Below are 22,943 nucleotides of genomic sequence, written 5' to 3' on the forward strand. Positions count from 1 at the left end.
ACTTTAGTAACCTTGCCATGTCAATCTACTTTTTTATCCTTATGAACTCCTTGTCAGCCTTCTCATTCCACACAAAATCTGCTTCATTTTTTTTTAACAGCTTTCTCATTCCTCCCACCTTGTCAGCAACATTTTTAACAAACATTTGATAGAACTCAATTATTCTCAAGAATGACCATAACTCCCCTTTGTTCTTTGGGAACTCAACCTTACTTATAGCTTCCACCATTTTCCTCTTAGCCCTCACCCCCTCTCCCAAAATCTTGTGTCCCAAATATTCCACACTTCTTCCTCATTGTCATCTCTCTCTTTGCTTGAATATCTAAAACCCCTTTGAACCTCAAATAACCTGTAGATTACATTTTGGAAAACACAGAAGGCGAAACTAGGCCGAACAGCATCCTGCGAAACTGAAAAATACCCCGGCTGTCAATTTCCTCGACTCTGACTCCAGCTCAACCTGGTGGCACGCTGAAGCGAATTCCTATTTTGTTAAGATCTTCTCTGTCCAGAAATAGTCAACATTTCACCCATGTTCGGTAACGTGTGCCTCTCCACCATAACACCTATTTAATTCCCTCAAATCAGCACAAACCCACAACTCCCCACTTGGCTTCTTCACTACAAACAAAGGGGATATCCATTCAACACTGCTCGCTCTTTCAATTAGACCCATCTCATACATTTTGTTGATCTCTTCTTTCACCCCTTCTTGAAGGACCAACGGAACTGGTCGTAGCTTGGCCGCAACTGGCACTCTACCGTGCTTGAGAACTATCTGATGCCTCATACCTTTTATTCTTCCCACAGCTCTGTCAAACGCATTACTGTATCGCTCCAAGTCACATTCACCACATGTCTCACTTACCTGCAAAACCTACTCGCACATATTCAGGTCTAGGCGATTACTCCATTTTTTTTGCTCCGGCCATGCCAATAACGTTGCACACCTTTTTGTGACCTATCTGCCCCTCAGCACACCCTGCTTTAAACTCCATTTTGTCCACAAAATATCCGAACTCCTCAATTCTGTCCATGTTGTATCCACCAGGTTTGACATCTGGCAGAGTCAATAGCTCCACTTCCCCTCGCAACTCCTCTTCAAACACTCTCCTTGACATCAGAGTTACCTTGGTGCCTGAATCCGCCATCATCTCTATGCTCCTCCCATTCATCCACATTTTTGCCACCGCACTCACAACTCCTCACCCTGCTCACCCATCACATTGACAGTAATAAAGTCAACATTTCCCTCTTCAGCATCATCCGATAAGTCACATCATTCCCCCCGATACATAAAACACCTTTTTCTTGATGGGACCCACTTGAATGTTTTTGCAATAATTTGCTAAATGTCGCCATCTCTTGTACTTGGAGGAGATGACCTTACTTCCTGTACACAACAGAGAGCCTGTGAAATGGCTCTTGCTGGCACATCTAAAACACAGTTGCTCTTTCTTTTTGCCACCCTTCAAACTAGACCACTCACCTTTCACATCAGTATTCGTATGATGTAGGTACTGTGGACCAAGTAATCTTCACTTATATTGTAACAATGCACTTCGAAATTGATCAGGCAAAGAAGCTTCTGCTGTTACAACTCAGTCTCATGTAATAAGCTTCTGATGATTTGCAAATTATGCCCAGTCTTCTAGCCTGAACCAGCATTCAGTTGGCTTATCTAGATGAGAACCAGTACTTACGGGATCCTGTACAAGAGCACCAGACATTTCTTCGGCAATGGACGGATAAAGCCGCCTCGTGCCTTCATTTTGTGCAGATGGCAGTGGCACCTTTCCCGTTAGTTCTGGAGATGAGTCGCAAGACGATGCCCTTGGTGGAAGATGTGGTCGATTCTTGTCTGGTCGACTCCTCGGTGGAACGACCGGTGGTATTCTCGGTCCAATATCTTGTGCTGCTGGGGTATGTGAAGTACCACTGAGGTGAAGAGAAGGCTCATTCGGACATATTGTATCGCTTTTCATCATGGCTTCATCACCCTGAAATTGGTCTCCATAATCATTCTGCAACACTCTTCTCTGGAAAGGAATGGAAACCGCTGTAATTATGTAATGCAAATATTTGATATATAGTCATTCAATAAGAAGCCATCCAATCACAGATCATCTTGGTAGTGAGTGCTATTAAAGGTGTATGATTCGTGTATGGACTGTTCAGATGCCTTTTGGGCAATCCAATTTCGTGACAGTCTGTGCCAGCGTTCTGCAGCAGTAGAACTAAGATACCACATAGTAATGAACGTATTGTCCTGCAGTTTCTACATACATGAAGTACATGTTTGCCAATGACTGAATCAACTGTGCTCTGTTATTATAGCTCCCACCTTTGTGTTGGATAATAGGAACACAATTTCTCCAGAGCTTTGTAATGGCTGAGCCACTGTGTCAAGCCGCATTTCAAACCACAAATTATCCTCATTAACATTATTATATAAAGTGATGCCGAAGCACATTAGATAGCTTGTAAACGAGCTGAAGATGCAGGGGTGGCCCAGGGAAGGTGTGGACTACTGAGAGCAGTTGAGGAAAAACAAAGGTAGTACTTCATTTTCTCAAGTTGGAGTGGAAGTGGGTTGTTTGTATATAGACCCCTAAAATAACATTGCAATATACATCTCACCATATGATGGAGGATTTTGTTCAGAGCAAAGTAGTCAAAACCTACATTATCCTGCAATGGCACTTGATGTCTGTCCGCATAAAGAAAAATAACATTTTGCGTTCTTCCAGGGAAGAGAAGAACGTCGTCTGTTTACTACTAAGGGATCGATTAGGCTCTGCAGATTTATTTTTTGCAGAATGACAACTTTTTTTTACCTCTTTTTAACCACAGAAACCGGGGGTGGTGGGTCCACCCACCCCTCACAATACCCCCCTTATACCCTGCACCAGCCCCTCTATATACCTTAGCTATACTTAGCATCTGTGGTAAAAAAAAAAACGAAATAAAAAGGTCAAAAGGTAAATCATTTGGCCAAAATCCATTCCGTAAATTTGCCATTCAGCAAAGGTGAGGCACCTCCCTCCCTGCCATGTACATTAATCTGTGTCAAGTTTAATGGCATCCTGCATCTGCTGAGTTTGGCACACCACTCATATGCATTAGACAAGCTTTGCTTTTTCTAGAGCCTTCCTATCTGCACATTTAAAGTGAAAATCCAGGTTATATAGACCGAGTAGTCAATAGGTGCTGGCGCATTTGCAGCATGGCTTAAGTTTCACACCAAGGACTTTTTGTATACCGTTTTGTCTATCGTGATTGGTCATTGATATTGCATCAATTCTATGCAGGCATGCATATGAGCAATGAAACAATGTCCGTTTCCCCTCCATACATCCTGGAATAGGCATATATTGTTTTTTAAATGTTTAATTGGCCTCTGCAACAGTGGAAGTTTTGCCAAAATACAAATTTTCGTTGTCAGTTGTGCTCTTTATTCCGATGCAGATGCAACGTTGATTTACGTGGTGCTTCTTCTACACGTGTACAGGCAACCCACATCCCCACATAATACACAAGCTAGATACACCAAATGTGGGGTAGGAGGGAGTCATACTGTCTCCATCATTGCCGGGATTCTCATACATACAATCCCCAGATACTGGACCATTTGCCTCAATAGCAATTTCACAGCAGCCCTGTGCTAAATCAGTTATTTATTTTATGAATTATTGGTAATCCGTGATAAAATGGAAGTTATGTTATGTTAATGATATTTATAAAGGGCACCGTCACCAACGGAATTGGTCCCCAGGCGCTCTGGAAGTGTGAAAAATACAGTTATGAATAAAGTGTAGATGTTGAACCTTACTGTGACATGTATAACCTAAATCACACTGAATATCTACAATCCCTTATACAAGGCTTTAAAACATAGGTGTATACTTTTTTAAAATACTGACAAAAACACAAGAGGGAAATGATGGAAAATTACAATACACATACATTTAAAAATGAGAATGAATGCAACCCCACACATACATTTCAAACAGAAAACGAGAAAAGATTATTGCAATTAGGGCTAATGTCTGTAAACAATGACCACGTTTGTTGCATTATGCTATGCTAAATGTGTTTTTGAAATAAAATGTATATTGTAACGCAAAGGCCATCGCTTTACCCTCTACTCTTCAACATTTACCTCTCTGTGATCCCATCAATTTTAAAATCACTTAATCTCTCCTGTTACAAGTATGCGAAAGACGTCAAACTGATAGTCAAGCCCCTTCAACAACTTCACCCCCCTTTTCAACATTGTGGAATGCATCAAAATTGACATCTGGAAGGCACACAAGCATATACTTCTTATGGAAATATACATTAAATAAACACCAGTTATTATCCCTCCGTTAAAAATGTAACATGGCATTTTTTCCCATGGTCCACAATAGTGAAGTCCCAAAAGATGTATGTGTGCCAAACTGCAGGCACTGCTCTTTCCCATTGAAAGGCTGCCAACTAGGAAATAGCTTCCGGTCATAATAGCATGCACAAATACCAGCAGGTGGTGACCCACCCCCTCTAACCTCAGGCTAAGGATAGAATGGAACACATGTTGAGACTCCCCTGGCATGTCTTTATTTGTTCTAACTATGATTACTCACTGAGCTTTCTGTTCACCCTGCCAGTGATTTATCTTCGAAGGACCCTGTTTTATTTACATGCCATGCTAATGCAGCTGAAAAAACGAATTAAAGAGCAAATGATTGTAAGTCAGAAAGCACTAGCGAAACATATATGTCACCTCTCTGCTCGAGTGCTTTGTTTGATGCCAATAAATGTATCTATGTGACTATGTTATTCTGTGAAGGCGTCTCATTCTTGGTTTATATTCCAGGTGGGAAAACCCCTTGAGGAGGGGCTCGTAACCTTACTCCAATTTCACCTTTTAGCATTCTTAAAGCAGAAAAAACAGAACCCCCATTTTAGGTATTTCAGTATAAAGACCCTCCTCTTAAAAGGCAGAGACATTTCATCTTTGGCACTTAATGCTTCTCCGTTGATTCTGCCTTCATGAGCGAGAGCTGATCTTTAGTCTGTTCTTCAAATTACGTAGGTATCAAAACAAGCTTTGTTCACTTGAAAGTCCTTCCTTTCTTGGCTTATTCTACCAAGAATGCTCTGCCATCATTGCCTTGGTGTTATTTGGAACAGACTACACCACAAGTCTGTACATATGTGCTCCAGAATACTTCATTGCTCGACTTCTTTCAAAAAGCATCGATTTGCAACCTACACCACCTTGGCCACAGGGAACACATATCTCCTGAACTCCAGTCTTTTTATTGGCTGCCAGTAGGGTGGAGAAGATTTGCTTTACCTACAAAGCACTACATAGAAAGGGCCCCACGATTCTGACAACCATATTTTGAAAGCTACATTCTGAACTTTAACCACAGATCAGCGTCACTCCTAGACATTGGTGGTTCTGACTTATTCTAAAAAGAAAAAAGGAGCGTTGTCTTTTTCCACACTCGCACCACAGATATGGAATTCACTTCCCAAAGACAATAGAGCAAACCCAGTTCCAAGATAAAAAAAACATTAAAACATTATTTCCATTCTAAAGAAGATAAAAACTGGAATCTGACAATGATGAGCTTGCTAATTTCTACTAGGCTATTCACCTAGATGCGTTATAGTTTACTCCTGACTACATCTCTTTCTTGCAGCTAGGGAATTTATAACTCTATCAGTTATAACTTTTGTTTTATCAACAGAAGCAATCAAATTTGGTTGATGATTCTCAGAACTTAAAAGAAAGCCAGTATTCTTGGGGCATGAAGTTGCGATGCTGATGGCTAGTTTTGCACTAATGTTTTTCATGACAATGATATTCTTTTTTGTATGTTTCCACCATGATTTTAAAGGATAATTCTCTCTAAAATAATCGACAGCTCCAGCACTTCTTATTTGAGGTATTGGAATGTGATAGGGACTGGTTGTAGGCAAACCCCCCACCTCCCCAAACATCTCTGCAAGGTGTCGGTGTGAGGGCAGGCCTTCTCCCAGCCCCTCATTACCTTGTATGATGGCGGCTGGTGTACTGCGGAGAACCTTGGAGAGGACGGCACAGGGAGATGCCGGAGATGGTGACAGTGCAGCAGTGGTCTGCACAAGACACTGGGATGCCAAAAACACTGCTGGAGCAGAGCACTCCTCCAGCAGACAGCATCTGCTGGAGCCTGCGGAAGGAGAACACCCACGTAACTGCCAAGAAAATGTTTTCAGAAATAAAGACCTCCCTCCCCCATAGAGGCCTTGGGAAAAAATCCACTAACCCACTAGGGATATTGATAATAAAAGGAAAGCAAAGGTCTTGGCAACCCCATTATCCCATCAGGTAGACCTCTAATGGGCAAAGGATTCCAGGGAGGTCTGAAAGACCCAAATCACTGTGATCCATTACAGGCTTCAGGTTAGGAATGCAGTCAGACTGCATGGAGAAGGGGGTGTGGCTTACCAGCCTTCATCAGCCCTCACCAAGCTCTTCTCCCAACAACCCCACAAGAAAAGTGTGAATGGACACGGTAAGTAACAAATCCAGGGAGGGTGTGTGGGGTATGTAAGTAAATTTGTACAGATAGTGAAGCGTGCATTAGATGGGTGAGGACAGGAGGTGGAGAATGTTCAAGAGACCAGAGGGTGGAGATTATTGGAGAGAGGGGCATGTGGAGTGTTAGGAGGGAGGAGTGACTGCAGTAGGAGTATGAGGTATTTGGGCATAGAGGAAGTGGTAAGAGTAGTGGGAGTAGTGGTGGGTATTAGTAGTTGTGGAAGTAGAGGATGGTAGTGAGAGGAGGAAGCTGGGAAGGAAAGTGGTAGTAGTACATGGTAGTGGTAGAGAGGCAGTAGCAGCAGAGTGTTTGTGGTGACAAGGAGGTAGTAGAGAGGGAGGGTGGAGAAGGTAACAGATAAAAGGCAGTAGTGATAGTAGCAAATGGAGGAATACATAGAGTGGTTACATTGAAGGGTGGAGGTAAGAAGGCAGTGCGTGAGATCAGAGGGCCAGTAGTATGGTGGGAGGAGAACCTCTTGGGACTGTGTGCAGGGAAGACAGGTAGCCATCACCTCAGGGAATGCACCATTAGTCCCAGCCAGAAGCGGACAGATAGGTGGCACCGTTTAAGGACGCCTGGTTTACGTAGGTGGATTAGGGAGGTGCCAAACATCCCCTAAGGACCTGTTCGGCCCCACGGACCCTTTTAAGATACTGATAGTTGCTTCTTATTGAAAAAGCAAGAATAAACACCCTTGGATTGTCGACGCTGTCACAGATTTGTAGCGGACACCTTGTCACATGGAATAAAACCTGTTTACAGGATAACATTATCAACATAGTTTTAACTCTCAGCATGCAGTGTTTCACCTTAAATAGACACTGGGCACTGCCATATTGTATGGGCGGCATGATGAGAGTCCTCGGAATGAAAATGTGTCTATGTTCGCTATTTATCTGATGCAGGAAATCGGGAGTACTCAATCGTGTCTACCACCACAAACCCTCAGCAGTCTTTGGATAATTTCTCTTACTTCTTACATCACAGTATAATTCTCATACCAATTCAAGAAGAAGGGCAGCGCGGCTCAGGGTAGTGCAAGGAGAAGAAGGGACTGCAGGTTTACAGTTACAGCCCCTAAGTGCATGGTAGACCCGGGGGCAGTTCATGGGTGACTGATCAAGCTAGAGCCTGGTACCCAGTGAGATTCCGGGGGTAGCCAAGCAACTAGTTGGTAAAGCACACAGGTAGTCGGGGAGGTCAGCAGGGGAGGGAGAGAGAGAGAGAAAGCAGAGGGGAAGAAGAAAGATTTGAGCTGCTTCCGGTACTTCAAGTGGTCCGGCTCATGTTTGAGAGGGGCAGGGAGGCCATTCCAAAGGGAGGCACATGCAGAGAGCGATCTACTCCCCCACTCTCTGCCTGGAGAAGCTTATAACTCTTAGAGAGTTGGCGATAGCTCAGAGAAAGGCTCGAGAAAGAAGGTATTTTGGAAGAAACCATTGAATGTAGTACAGGCCCTGGCCCCAGAATGCCTTATGGCCAATGCAAAGGGTCTTGAACTTGATCGTTGCAGCCACCGGTTACCAGTGGAGAAACTTCAGGGATGGAGAGATACGGTCACTGGATTTAAGGCCAAGGATAATTCTCGCAGCCCTGTTCTGAATTAGTTGCAGAGGGCAGAGAGTAGAGGAAGGCAGATTGGAAAGAGGCTGTTGCAGTAGTGCAGCCAAGAGAGAACCAGGGCTCTGGAGACACTGAGCTTCTGGGGGAAAGTAAGAAAGGGAAGAGTCCTTTTGTGGCAGTGCAGCTGCTAGTGGGACATTATTTCTTCTCCTTCAGGAGCCATACTAGCATAGCTCAGGCTGTTTTTCTTTCTGTGTCAAATTCTCCTTTTCTGTCCCCTAGCACACATTCTGCACAGTGTCAAATCTTGGCTCAGACACTTCTGTCAGCAGGCTGAAGCATTACCATATCCCGCATGAGCACATCAAGGCCATCACACCTGCACACCTTAATGTACTTCCACCGTCACCACACCAGTAGCTGCCTTCACAAATGCTTGCTATCCAATAAGAGGTGTGCATACCTTCATATGATCATATTTGCTTCTGGTCAAAAACACCAAAAATGATACACTATCACTCACCCTTCTATCATCATTCTTTACTATCATTCAAGTTTCCCCTTCCCACAGGCTATGTCTGACTGCCACTCTCTGTGGGGTGTAAGGAAGGCATGGTATCAAAGTAAGACAGACAAGTGATCAGAGTTCAAGGATGTTTATTGAAGTTTCAAAGAGGTGTGATAAACGCCTATCTAAACCTAAATCTAAGATGGGAGCAAGCTACGACCATCAAATAATAAAGAATGCAGTCCTAGTGGAGTTGTGTCAAACAAAAAAGGGCCTATACAAAAAAAACTTTTGCCAACCCTTACTACTAGCTGCAAATAGTGTGGGGTGCAGTTCATGAAAAAGAAAAGTGTTCACAAAATGATAATCAGGATACTGGGCCTTTGGCATCCCTTCCTCACGTTTTCAGCACGGGACAAGGCGGTTCACTCTGAGCAAAGCACACACTCTGGCATCTACGGTACAAGGATATAATGGCAGTTCCAATATCAGGGCCTTCTGTGCTCGAGTCTCTTTTCCATCAAAGTCTATTGTTTCGGAGGGTCTGATGTGCAAAACAAAAATGTAGAATGTTCCTCTCTTCCTGTAACTAAACTATTTTGGAGGTTTCTCCCTGGATCCCCCTCAGCCGGGGTCAGATCCCTTTTCTTGTAATTCCAAAACCATTCCTTCTCGGGTGACTCACGGTTCACCCTGCATCCCCCTCAGCCAGGTTCAGATCCCTCTACACGTTCAACTAGTCTCCCTCAGCCAGGCTCGGACCAATTGTAAGTTCCACTTTATATTTATCGAACACTTTCGATTGTGCACAGGTTTTTGTTGGACCCGTCACCGGATCACTTAGATTAAAAATTTCTATTTGACAACGTATTTCTCATTTAGTTCGATACCCCCAGAGACCTTCGAAGGAGCACCCTCCCACCCCCCGGACGCCAGACCACTCTGTATTTGGTATCTGTTTTAGCTTTCAACAGTTCATTCACTCCTTATGCTTCCAATCGTTTGCGCCTCTTAACACATGCTCTTCAAACACAGTCCTTTGTAGAATTCTTCCTACAATGTTGCCACTTGCAACCGTGGTTCAAACATAGGGTGATTTTGCATCAGTTTCTCCGACTCACCGGCTGTGCTGCCTTTACTGGTGCACCTTTCCTGCAGGAGCCAAGGACAGTACCATGGCGGCAATTGCTTCTCCCGGCCGGGGATATTGACACGGGAGCGCCCCGGATACCTTTGATGCACAGCGTAGGTCTGCTCAGCTTCAGTTCCTTGTCTTAGGATTTTCACTTTCCAAGACTCATGTAAATTGCGGTTTCTAGAGGTCAAGGGTGCTTCCCACCTTGCAACCCACTCCGGTCCCGGTGCCTTTCTCCTCGTGTTAAATCACCACCCTGGAACTGCTTCTTCCTTGTGTGTTTTTCCTCACTCAGTGTGTGCTTTCGTGCTCCACCTTTTATCCGTGTGGGGAAGTGTGATGGGAGTCGGGTGTGTGTAATGATTAGTAATTGCCTGACCTTGCCTGACTAAGGTGTTGGGACTTGTCAGGTATACGGCTCTGGTGTTAGTCTGTTGCTCACGATGAGCTGTGCGTGAGAAAGTGTTTAAAAGGGGGGAGGTAGGGTTGAGCTTCCCGGTATCCTACCTGGTAGGATGGGGAAAAGGTGTTACGGGAAAGGGGGTACCGTGTCTCACCCTTCGGTGTCCCACTTCCACTCCTCGAAGACCCTCAATCTAGGTGATCCTCCCGCACTGGTCCACCCACAGGAACTGGATCCAATAGCGATGGCTGTGTCCTGGCCACCTTGATGACAGATCTCCAGGGACTAGCGGGTGAGACACCTTCAGGTGTCTCACAGGGGTCACAATTCACATCCATGTGGACAAGAATCAAACCCCTACAGTGGTGTGCATACCATAAAAGACTATTAATATAACTTTACAGACAAGCTTTGGTCCTGGATATGACTGGTCCAGTATGTTGAGTGGCGTGTTAGGAGTTAAAGGCATGGTCTAGTAAAAATTTTTATTTCAAAAATAGATAGCCCACATTAAAAAATGAATACTAGCATCCTCCGTTTTAAAACTTCCTATGTAAAATTTTGAGATATTTAAGCTCAAAAGCAAGCACAAGGGTGCCGCCATTTTGTGAAATGGAGGCCCTCCTGTGCTGGCTTTTGCGGTACTAATGAAGGAAAAGCCAGCCAGCTGTAGTAAACAAAGTCTACCGCTGGGTGGCTTTCCCTTCATTAGTGCCGGGACTCGGAGGACGCGGACCGGAGACCAGAGCAGGAAAGCTGCAGCTGAATCTCGGTAAGTGCTATTTATTTTTTTTACAAAAAATAAGCACTAGCTGCGGTTTTTTTTCTAAGTTTTCCGGGCTGGAGGAGCCCGGAAAACTTAGAAATAAAACTGCAGCTTTAAAAACGTTGTATTTATGTTTGCGGTCGCTTTTGAAGCGACCGCAAACATAAATACAACGTTGTGTTGGAAAACGCTGCGGTTTTAAAACCGCAGCGTTTTCCAACACAACCGTGTTGTGTCTGCCTGAATCTGCTTTTCCATTTGGGGCTCTCGGGCTCCCGAGCCCGAGAGCCCCAAATGGAAAAGCAGATTCAGGCAGACAACGCGGCATTGCAGAAAACAACCGCGTTGTGTCTGCCTGAATCTGCTTTTCCATTTGGGGCTCTCGGGCTCCGGGGAGCCCGAGAGCCCCAAATGGAAAAGAAGATTAAGGCACACAACGTAGCATTTTCCATTTGGGGCTCTCGGGCTCCCCACGGGGAGCCCGAGAGCCCCAAATGGGAAATCAGCTGCAGGTAGAAACACTACGCGGCATGTAAACATAACCGCGTGTGTTTCTGCCTGCTGTGGCTTTCACTTTGGGTCTCCGGTGCTCCTGGGAGCACCGGAGACCCAAAGTGATAGCCACAGCAGGAAGAAACACACGCGGTTGTGTTGGAAAACGCTGCGGTTTTTCGTTCCAAGTTTCTCAGGCTCCTCCGAGCCGGAGGAGCCTGAGAAACTTGGAACGAAAAACCGCAGCATTTTCCAACACAACGTTGTATTTATGTTTGCGGTCGCTTCAAAGCGACCGCAAACATAAATACAACGTTTTTAAAGCTGCGGTTTTATTTCTAAGTTTTCCGGGCTCTTCAGGCCCGGAAAACTTAGAAAAAAAAAATCGCAGCTAGTGCTTATTTTTTGTAAAAAAAATAAATAGCACTTACCGAGATTCAGCTGCAGCTTTCCTGCTCTGGTCTCCGGTCCACGTCCTCCGAGTCCCGGCACTAATGAAGGGAAAGCCACCCAGTGGTAGACTTTGTTTACTACAGCTGGCTGGCTTTTCCTTCATTAGTGCCGCAAAAGCAAAAGCCAGCACAGGAGGGCCTCCATTTCACAAAATGGCGGCGCCCCTGTGCTTGCTTTTTCGAATTTTGAGCTTGAATAGCTCAAAATTTTACATAGGAAGTTTTAAAACGGAGGATGCTAGTATTTTTTTTTTTAATGTGGCCTATCTATTTTTGAAATGAAATAAAAAATTTTACTAGACCATCCCTTTAACCCTCAAACATTCAGCATGCCTCTCCTGGAGAAAAGTTGTTACATTTATAGATATAACTTTAAGGGATTATTAACTTAACAGGCCCCGTTTAAAAAAAAAGAAATCTCACTGAGACGTTTTCAAACATGCATTACATTTGGGCAGACATATGTCAAACAATGAAAATTGAGACTTTTCTTTCAGATATTTTTTCCAGACGGAAACATAAAACAATGGCATAGAAAATGTATCTTATACTAATTGTGGAGGAAATTCTGAGTTGATACTGGATCGAAATCCAGAGGGACGATTGTTTGCATCGCCTCTCTTTGCAGAATAGTTGTGATGCAAGCCGGCTGATAGAATTGCTGGGTGTGCCACCAAATATGTGGAGCTTAGCTGCCAGGCACAATGGTGCACTTTTCATGACTGCTTTGTAGAGTATACATGCAGTCTTGAACAGTAGCTTGGCCTGGAGAGGAAGCCAATGTAGTTCGTGTAGGATGGGGATGATTCAGTCAAATTTCCATGCACCCATAATAAGATGTGCTGCAGTGTGGTGGACTGCTTTTGGGGGACGCCAGTGGGTGGCTGGGAGCCCCTTCATGAGGGCATACCCCCAATGAGGTGCAAGACCACAAGGGCCTGCACTATGGTCCAGAAGTCCTGAGAAAGGATGAAGGGTTTGATTTTGGAAAGACGTCAACGATGAAGCCTAAGGATTTTGCTGATTAAATCCTTCTAGGCGCTCCTCATTGAACCATTGTTGGACAAATTGTGGTTCAGCGAGGGGACTGATGAATACGAATTTGAACTTGGCTGGGTTATGTTTGAAGAAGGCAGCCGATATCCAGGAATATATGATGGCTAGGTAATCACAGAGATGACCGATGCCCTGTGGACTTATCATTCTGATGTACAACTGAGTATCATCCACGTATTGGGGGATGGCTATATTGATGTCTTTGAGGAGTGTACCCCGAAGCTCCATATGAAGGTTAAAAAGGATTGGTAAAAGGAACTATCCTTGGGGGACTCCGCAGGAGACTGGGAGTCAGTTAGAAGATGATGTGTTCCTCTGGATGGCTGGTGTCTGCCCGAGAGATAGGAGGTAAACCAATTTGAGACAGTGCCAGAGAATCCCATCCTGTCCATCAGGATGGAGGGAGGATACAGTGGTCGACTGTCAAATGCACCTAAGAGGGCAAGGAGGACTAGGAGATATTAGTCATCCTTTTCCATGATTTGGAGGGCATCCCTATCACATGGATGGTGGTCATCTCAATGCTAATAATATTGGGAATAAAGGAGGAGTGTAAAAACCAGGATAAAAGACTGACTTTTCTGTGCAGATCTATCATGAGAACCACAAGTGCAAGGCACTGGAGAGGGCAACACATACAGACGCTCGATCAATGTTAAAAAGAATTTATTGAAATGCAGATTTGAAAATAAAAGGCAATGATATACTGATTAAGCAACGATTATTATGGAGGCATGGTAAACTGTTCAAAAAATGGCAAAGGACAGGTAGGGAGAAAGGAAATGAGAAAAAAAGGACATGAAAGAGGGTTTTAGTTACAGTGCCCAAATGTATCGCAATCCCCCGAAATTCTGCGCATTTGGGAAGTCACGACCGGCTTAACTCAGCACGCTCCCGTTGATGTTTCCCATAATGCCATGTCCCCCCTGTAATGCAATTTTGTATCTCATTGTGAATCCCTTCTCTTATAATATGTATGTGTTCATGGGCTTTGCAACGTGAACCCGCAGAGTTAAGCCTTTCATGACTTCCCAAATGCACTGAATTTCAGAGGTTTCGTTGCAATAAATTTGAGCACCTTAACTAAACTAACTAAAGTTTTTTCAGTGAATTTCAAGGGTTTTGTTATACCATAGTTTTGTTCCGTGCCATTGGCCATGGCCAGTGGCCACAGCCTTTGGCTGTGCCCACTGTATATTTTACACACTACCAAGCCACTAGCCATAGCCTTCGGCCGTGTCCACTGTATTTTACAACACTACCAGGCCACTAGCCATGTCCTTCGGCCGTGGCCACTATACATGTGTACTGAAAGCCATGGCTAGTGGCTTCGTAGTGTGGTAAAATATACAGTTGGCACAGCCAAAGGCCATAGGTAATGACTTGGTAATCTGGTAAAATATACAGTAGTCTTCCCGATTAGTGATGCCATTTATTTCATTTTTAGGATTCTGACCTTACATTCCATTGCCCTGACAAACACGTGGGTGAGCTCAACGTACTCAGTTGCTTGCAATACATCAGTGAATACATAGAACTGATTTTGAGCACCGCCCTCTGGACATCGAAACACGTGTTGGCTCCTTGAATGAAGTTGAGGTTTTTCCAACAGTGTTGACAATGGCTCTTTCAACTGTTTGAATTGTGATTTGTTATATGATATGATGTGGCATTTATAATTCACCTTGTTCATGATTAATATTCATAAACATACTCAGGAGTAGGTTTGAGTGCTTGAGTGAATAAATGAATCATAGAGCAGGTCTTGTTTTCTGTCACATTATGTTATCAAGAAATCTGAATATGCAATTGTTCAATTTATTTTTGCTTGCCACTCTTACAATTGAGGGCACATCCATGTCTTATGCACATTGAAGAATAATGTTGAATAATGTCGTTTTGATCTCAACATAAACTAACGACAGTTACTTACAAATAAAATCTGATTCCGAGTTACAATTGTTGGTATTTGTGACAAATATGTTGATACCTGCTCTCGGGTTTGAATTTTGAACAACGTTTCTTGTTAATTAGCTGCGAGTTACTGCCTCGGTTGGTCTGCTTGTTTTTTTGCATAAAATAGACAGTGGCCATAGCCAAAGGCCATGGCTAGTGGCTTGGCTGTGTGGTACAATATACAGTGGGTACGGCCAAAGGCCCTGGTCAGCGACGTTGAAAAAACTACGGTATAACAAAACTATTAAATTTCACTGGCACTGTTGTTACCGGACCGGCACAGTCATAATGAGTCCCAACGTCTCTATATACATATAGTTTGTACGATGCAAGTCTTTCTGTCGGGATGTAGTTTAGCAATGCCAGTAGTTCTGACTTTCATAAGGAGAAACCAACTCTATTGCTATGTCATTGGTGCTTCTTGCCAGAAGAAACATCCCGTTGAATAGCTCAAAAGAGATGATTCTGAGCATGGAAGACAGGATAACTAATGCAAAATCCAATCAAAGAGAATTGTTCAGCATTCATAGAGAGTTGGAGGAAAAGAAAAGCACAGCTCCTGCTGGACATAAAAGTGACACATGGTGCGCAAAGATTCAAGGTGGGTTTCTTATGAAAATAAAGTCGCATCAGTCAACTATTGATGCTTGCTGCCTGCATCCATCTGGTCTTCTAAGCCATGCTTTGTGCAAAAAAGAATGCTGCAGCAAGCTGCCTCTGTGCACCTCCCGAATTTAGATTTAATGAACTTAGAAGAATTGTGAAGGGACTGAAGCCCTCTGTCTGTGCTGGAGATGCGTGTCCACCCAGTATATTTAAAGATTCAATTACACGTCTAGCCACCCGCACATTAATAAGATGGTGAATTCTTCCTTTTCTATGTCAGTGGTCCCGCCTTGTCTCAAGGATGTCTGGAAAAGGTGTCTCTCAACCCAGAGGTTGCATGTAACTACTGCCCCATCACAAAAGTTCTTTTTACTAAAGATTCTTGACAGGGCAGCTTTCCTGCAACTCCAAGAACATATAGACAAATATAGGCTGCTGAGTGTGTGACAGTCAGGTTTTGCATGCGTTGCACAGTCCCGAAAAGTCAATGCAGGATATGCGGGCTAATTTGGACAAAACTGTGGATGGGGGTCAGGCCGCCTTGCTGATTCTTCTTGACCTCTCAACAGCATTTGATCTCGTGGAGTGGATCACACGTTGCTGCTTGAGAGGTTAGGGAATATGGTGGACTGTTCTGATTCAACCATCTCTTGGATGGCCTCTTTTCTTGGTCCACCTCCGGCCAGAGTGGCCACTGACAGTTTTCAACCACCCCCTGAGCTGCTTGTCCCTCAGGGTGCAAGTCTCTCCCCCACCCTATTTAATGTGTATATACATCCGCTCTTTGACCTCCTGGATGGCGTTGGTATTAAATACACCAACTATGCCGACGACACCTAGGTGGTCTTTGAGCCGACTGGAGATTATGACAGGGACTCACTGGCCCTTAACAACAACAAGAAGGAATTGGTGATCGTGGGTTCTGATCAACCAATAAAAAAACTTGAGGCCAAGTACTGTCAATTTAAAATCTCAGACTGTTTCATCCACTATAAAAAGACATGTTACGCAAATAAAAGCATTGTGCGCTTACACCACGAAGCTGATTAGGCAAATCAAGCCTTTCCTATCAGCTTTGAATGCATCGTCAGTGGCCACTGTGCTAATTAACAGCAAAATCGATTCCTGCAACAGTCTACTGGTCGGTACCTCTAAAGGTAACCTAAAAACGGTACAGGTAGCTCAAAATGAAGCTCTGAGAGCAGTGTGTGGGCTGGCCAGAACAGACCACATTTCCCAGGCAAGGAGATCCCTGCACTGGGTGTCAGTCCAACATTGCATTTCCCATAAGAGCCTCTCTCTCACACAAACATGTCTTACAGGGAAAGCGCCTGGCTACCTACTGCAGTGGCTGTAAAAGGCCCAAGTGACTAGTCTTCTTCGTTCAAATGCATCCAACAAACTTATCATGCCTTGTTTCAAGGTTTTGGTGGCACCTGTTTTGATGCCTGTGCACCAGGTCTTTGGATCTCACTCCAATTCCATGTGGCAATAACTTTAAGAAGGCTCTAAAGACCTACTTCTTTCATTCTAAGGACTAGGTAGCTGATAAAATTTTGACTTTTACCGTTGGATTTTGTCAACCCCCCCTGGACCCTTCTTGTAATGTCTGTTTCTATGTGTGCGCACAGAAGCCTACGGCATGCTGCGTGTAATAAGAAATTGAAGAATAATAATTAAGAAGCTCATCATCATCTATGGGAATGTGAGTGGGCAAGTCAGGAGTCTTGCAGGTGGCCAACACAGCCAAAGCACCACTCTCTGTATCACATTGCACATTTAAATCTATCATACTGGCGTTAATTTGTTTAGGAAGAATATTTCGCTCCCAAGACCAAAGCACCAGAATCCTGAATCTATTACTGCTACTGTGATCCAGTTCTTACTCAGAAGACCAGCGAAAAGACAAAATATTTTAAAGTACTGATACAAAGGTTTATTTTTTTATTTCAAAACATTTTTTTCGCGTTTTGTATTTCAGCGTAGGCAAACAGTAAAAACACAAAGCTCTTTTTCATAAATCTCAGGCCTATTTGAGACCACTGTCATCGTAAAACATAACACACTTATACACTCCCCCCAAAAACTCCCCCTGCCCAACCTAAGTCCAGTGCTTCTATACTTATCTGGGTATCAATGATGTTTCTTTGACTCGATTTACCCATCTCTCTGTCCAGGCGACCTCGGGGGCGGGCTACCTCAAGGTACGAGCCCAGTCACCCCACCCCACCAAGTTGGACTCTTAAGAGTCTATTATATCAAAGAAGTTCATAGCTTTGCATCTATAAGGAGAGATGCTGTAAATAAATTCTGGGGACAGGAAGGCTATCAATGGGTTCCACTTTTACGTGAATCCCAATCGGTCTACACGTAAATCGGTTGTCATATTCTCCAATGCCAAAACCGACCGTAGCCTAACCCACCAGAGGTTCAAATGTGATGTTTCCTTGCTTTTACATTGTGCCGCTATTACCATTTTGGCCATCAAGAGCAGTAGGAGTATTCACCCACATTCACTCCAACACTTACATTCCTAATCTGGGTAGGTTTTCTGCAGCCTGTCTGGTGTAAGGTACCAGCACGTCATTATGTATGCCGTCTCCCTTAAATTGCACTGCACTAGCAGCCTTTCTTGTTCTTTGCCAAATCCCCTCCTATTCCCCACTCACTAATTTTCCTCCCAAAATCCCTGTCCCATGCATTCATTTATGACCATCTCCTCTTCCCCCCGTCATTGAGCATTATACGGTACAGGGTGGAAATGAGCGCCTTCGCCGTAGCCGACTCAGTTGTCAACACCCTTGTGCCCACTTCCCTTATCGATTCACCCATCACCCAGTGCCATAGCTGGAAATATTGGAAACTGTCCCGTTCTCCAAAACCATATACCCGCTTACACTCTAACAAGGAATTAATCTCGTTTCTTTAAACATGTCGGCTATACACAAGCCTGTGTTTTCCCTCGAACCTCTAAATGCCCCTCTCTGCAGAGCTGGAGTAAAGTCTGGGATGCTGTGGATCAGGGTTAGTGGTGAAGGAAATATGGTGAGTTTCTTCTGTGTGGCTACTGCAAGGAATCAAGAGTAAGACTCGGATACAGAGGCATGTTCAGTGTTGGTTACAGACTTTCATTTATCAGGAAATAAGAGGGCTTGGGAGCAATCCTAGCTATTCCTAATCCTAAAAAGGGTTTCCCTTCCTCAACAGAACTAAGGAACGTCTGTGTCAGGATGTTAAACCAAAGATCGTCCTCTGACTTGTGTTCAAAACCCTAAACTGACCCTTCCACGCCAGACTCAATATAATGTGCAATTTAGGGATTTCTGTAAGCTACATACTTGTAGCTTTCTTTCAAAGTTCGAAAAGGTTTGAAGGTACAGAAAAGAAAAAAAAAGAATAAAGAGCCACCAGTAAAGGGGTCTTTCCTTCTGCTAGATTTCTTCTGGTGATTCAAATGTCACTTTGGCACAGTTCCAGTTTGGTCAAGGGAGAAGGCTTGTGCCTTGACTCTACTTTAAGAACACAGTTCTTTTAAATATATTCAGTTTTTCACTCTTTGAATCTCCATTAGTCTTAAAAGGGTATGGTTCTTCCCTCTCCATTTGACTGTCAGTCTTTCACAATTTTAAGGCGGGGTTTTCACCCCTGAGCTTTCCAATCCTTTTTCTACCCCTGCCAGGGTATTGCCACCTTGTTAATCATCATGAAAAGGGGTATGGTTCTTCCCTTTTGTACTGATTATCCCTGCTCCACAATTTCAGAACTTCTCCCCCCCCCCCCCCCCCCCCGAGTTCTCTTACTTCTCTTCTTAACCCGGTTTTACTCTCCTACCAGGGTATCGCACTTGGGTGTGGGTCCCAAAATCGTACACTGCCTGGCTTGCTTTCCTACCAGGGCTTCTTCTGTCCACTCATGGGTGTGAGTCTCAGACTCACTGTTTGCCTGGTTCACTATCCTGCCAGGGCTTTTCCGTTCTCCACTCACTCTCTCTTGCACCCAGGAAATAATGTCTTTCAGGTATTGGGTCACCGACCCCTTCTTAACAATGTTCGCATTCGTAACAATTATTTCAGTTGCTTTACCTAGGTTCTCTCGCGCGGTCAATGGTACGCAGTATTTGCCCTGAATCGCCCCGATATCCCATTCTTTTTCCATGGGCTAACCGGTCTTCACTGGCAGCTTTGGCATTCTTCATGTCTTTCTGTCTTGTCTGCTCTCGGCCCACTGACTGGGAGTGCGTCCAGTTAGCCACTTGGTACCAGCTTTGCCTTCTTCTGCCTCTAGCGGATCCAGCTGCTTGTGGCAATAATGCAGTGAACTTCTCACAGCTCAGTCTCTCTGCACATCATTTTGTCAGCTTCCGTGGCATCCTGCAGTCTGCTCTCCTCCGGTGTCCCAACCAGCATCAGAACAAGTCAGATCCAACTGCAGTCTCTCTTTCTCCCTCGTGCTGTTCAGCTGTGTCAATTTTAAACTTCCCGGCATTGGTTCGCATTTTCCAAAGACTAGAACATGGCGTTGGATTACCGCTTCTGGTCATCCTCATTACTCAATCCCTCTTCCTTGTCTCAGTACCATAAAGGAAGGGGGAAGGTATATAAAGTTGTTGACTATGAGAACCTGGGAATCCTCCATCTACATTACAATAAGCCAGTGTTGTAACTATAGCCGAAGGATCATTTTGACCCAGTATTTATCTGACTCCCTGGAGATTTTCCTCCCTAATTGGGACCTCCCGCAGAGAGCCACCTCCAGTGTCTTTATCAGGTAGGGGTGTCACGGTATTGGTTTTATGGCGGTATGATAACCTTCTTGCCAAATGACGGTTTATCATGGTTATCGCGGTATAGCAGGTGGAGTTAACTAATCTTAAATATCTTTTTAAAGGTCATACATTGACAGCATTTTGAAACTTGTCTCTGCACATTTTTAGCTGATCCTCCAGGAATCTAAGGCGGCTGCATATTTGGTCTTTCATGGCACTCACTCGTTGATCGCCTTGAATGAAAGTGACTAGTGGAAGTGTTAAAATGCACATTTTGAGCAATGAGCATGCTACTCAGTCACAGGTCATCGCTTTGAAAATTGGCCTCGACCTGCATATTTTTGAACCACATGGCATGGGCATCATGACCCCTCAATGCGATCAGTCATAAAAGTTTGTTTTGATAACACTTTATCCCATTAAAGGGAGAAAAGTCACTCATGAGAGGTCTGAAAGCCCATATCATTGTGTTTCTTTTGTCAAAATGTCACAGCCAACACACACTCACCGAAAAGGTTGCATATTGATCAAATCACTATAGCTTGTTTACCATCTGCCTGGTGTATTATAAAGGTCTGACATTGGAGTCGCCACTGACCATGTAATCCTAACAGGACAGCATTCAGTGGGCGCTGTTGATTTATTTCTTGATTCTTGCAATACATGTTCATTTACCTTCTTAAAGATAGTGGCACAAACGTTTTGAAAATGACAAAGTTAAAATACATATCGGCACAAATATGGCCTAGACCACCACATCATCACAGCGCCATCATTACCATTTTCCCCAGGTCTGAGTGCGCTAGGACCCTTGTCATGTGAGGTAATACGGAGCAATGCTTTCATGGGTGGTATCACAAATCGAGGATAGACTTGAGAAATGGCTCACCCCCATTGCTCTGGATACTTCAAATTGAATGTTGAATCTATCTTGCCTGCTTGAGTCCAGTGCCATATGCAGAAGGCAGGTGAAGGATCAAGCGAAGCAACAACTCTAGTGCCAATAGGTAAATCTACACAGAGGACAGTGGGTGGGGGGCAGTTTAAATACTAGCACAAAGCACTGATAGGCCCAGTGTTCATACAGTCTACAGAGTTAACGTTTTTTGTGGACATGCATCAGAAGGGCATCCAGTTCATTCCCCCTTTGAATTCTGGGATGTGTAGTTCCCCATCTTTCAAATTGGTGGGAAAACTACAAATCGGCTGATCTTTAACCCGACTCTACTGATCACAGAGAAAGAGCGGTCACAGCATCAAAGCTACATTTACTAATGCGGCCTCACTTTCCCTATGCTCACTTAATAGCTGCAGGCCCTAAAACAGTATACCGGTATAAACAACGTGACGGTTATTATAGTTCAATTAAGCTGTTCATGGTATCTATAATGGTATACCATTACACCCCTAGTATCCGGTAGCTTCTGCATTTCCCTGGCCACCTGGGGAGAGACTTTGCCCAGGGAAGGAGTGACAACAACCAGATTTATCACACTACCTTGTCCCATATTGCGAGAGTGGTTCTGGTTATTAAGTTCCTATAAATCGACTGCTGTCTCCGATGTCTGGGGTGCCACAGGATCCTCCAGAGAGGCATACTTCCAGTTGCTGTGTCCATTATCCATCATTGTTTGGCAGATTCAGTCTGGCGTCATTCTCTTAGAATACGCAGGGGCGCTGTCGCATGGTATGTCTGAAAATCCAGATCGGTGAATTCGCTCTAAAGTGACAGTAGTACTCACCTGGGGGCTGCCACCAAGAGGGCTTGAAAGAGATATTAAACACGGAAGTGCGACCATTTGTATATCAATTCTTACAAACCAGGAAATAGTAACTTTGTTCCATCTTTTTAGGTCTGCCCTAATTTGTTCTAACACTTGGGATAGTTGATGGCATAAAGTCTGGCTAAGTTGGCGGATATTTAATACTTTCCCTCGCCCACTGAAATGGGAGTATAGTTTTCAGATAAGCGCTAGTCTCTAGAGGAGTGGTTAGATTTAGAATTTCCAATTTGTCCAGATTTGCCTTAAATCCTGTGGCTAGCCTGTGCCTACTCACTGCCCCATCTGCTGTGGGAACCTGTAATTGAGGAGGCGATTAGGAAGTAAATAAGAGACTATTACGCTGAGAATAACCCTAAGGATACATTGCACAATAATATGTGGAATGCGTATAAGGCAGTGATGAGAGACCGATTTGTGTCTATGGGGGCAAAACTTGCCAAAATTAGGAAAAGTGAGAGCTAGAAACTGCTCGCAGACCTTAAAGACACAGAAAAGATCTATAAACAAACCAGATCCCCCAAGCTATTAAGGAAACATGTGATCTTGGGGATCACAACAAAAAGGGGTTTCCAAGGAAGGATCCTTGGATCCGTAGGGGGTTCCCTTCCCATGGAGTTTTAAGTAAGATGTCAAAAGGTGTCTCTTTATCCAACAGTTCCTTTGTGTTGTGGTACTGAATTCAAAAGGTTCTTATTCAAACAATAAATTCCAAAACAGTCTTTATTTAGTTTTATCTTAATAATTTTGCAGATTGCCTGGTATCCGCCCCGCCCCCCTGCCAGGACTCCTGTGGGATTTTCAGATCACCTTGTAGACTCCCACGCAAGGTATCTTCCCACAATGTCAGAATCATCATACAACTTCAGATTACTGGTG

The 22,943-nt window shown here is 44.1% G+C and overlaps 1 protein-coding gene across 2 annotated transcripts in view; it reads right to left on the reverse strand.

The window, feature by feature from the left end:
* The window catches only part of LOC138573297 (uncharacterized), a 198,925-nt gene that overhangs the window by 24,231 nt on the left and 151,751 nt on the right, over positions 1-22,943 (reverse strand). For both annotated transcript variants that reach the window (XM_069649325.1, XM_069649326.1), the window contains exon 5: positions 1,704-2,039. In XM_069649325.1, coding sequence (XP_069505426.1) covers positions 1,704-2,039 — 336 coding nt within the window. The remainder of the gene's footprint in view (positions 1-1,703; positions 2,040-22,943) is intronic.

This window comes from Ambystoma mexicanum, chromosome 1p, assembly GCF_040938575.1.
Source record: "Ambystoma mexicanum isolate Mex_15411 chromosome 1p, UKY_AmexF1_1, whole genome shotgun sequence".
NCBI lineage: Eukaryota > Metazoa > Chordata > Amphibia > Caudata > Ambystomatidae > Ambystoma > Ambystoma mexicanum.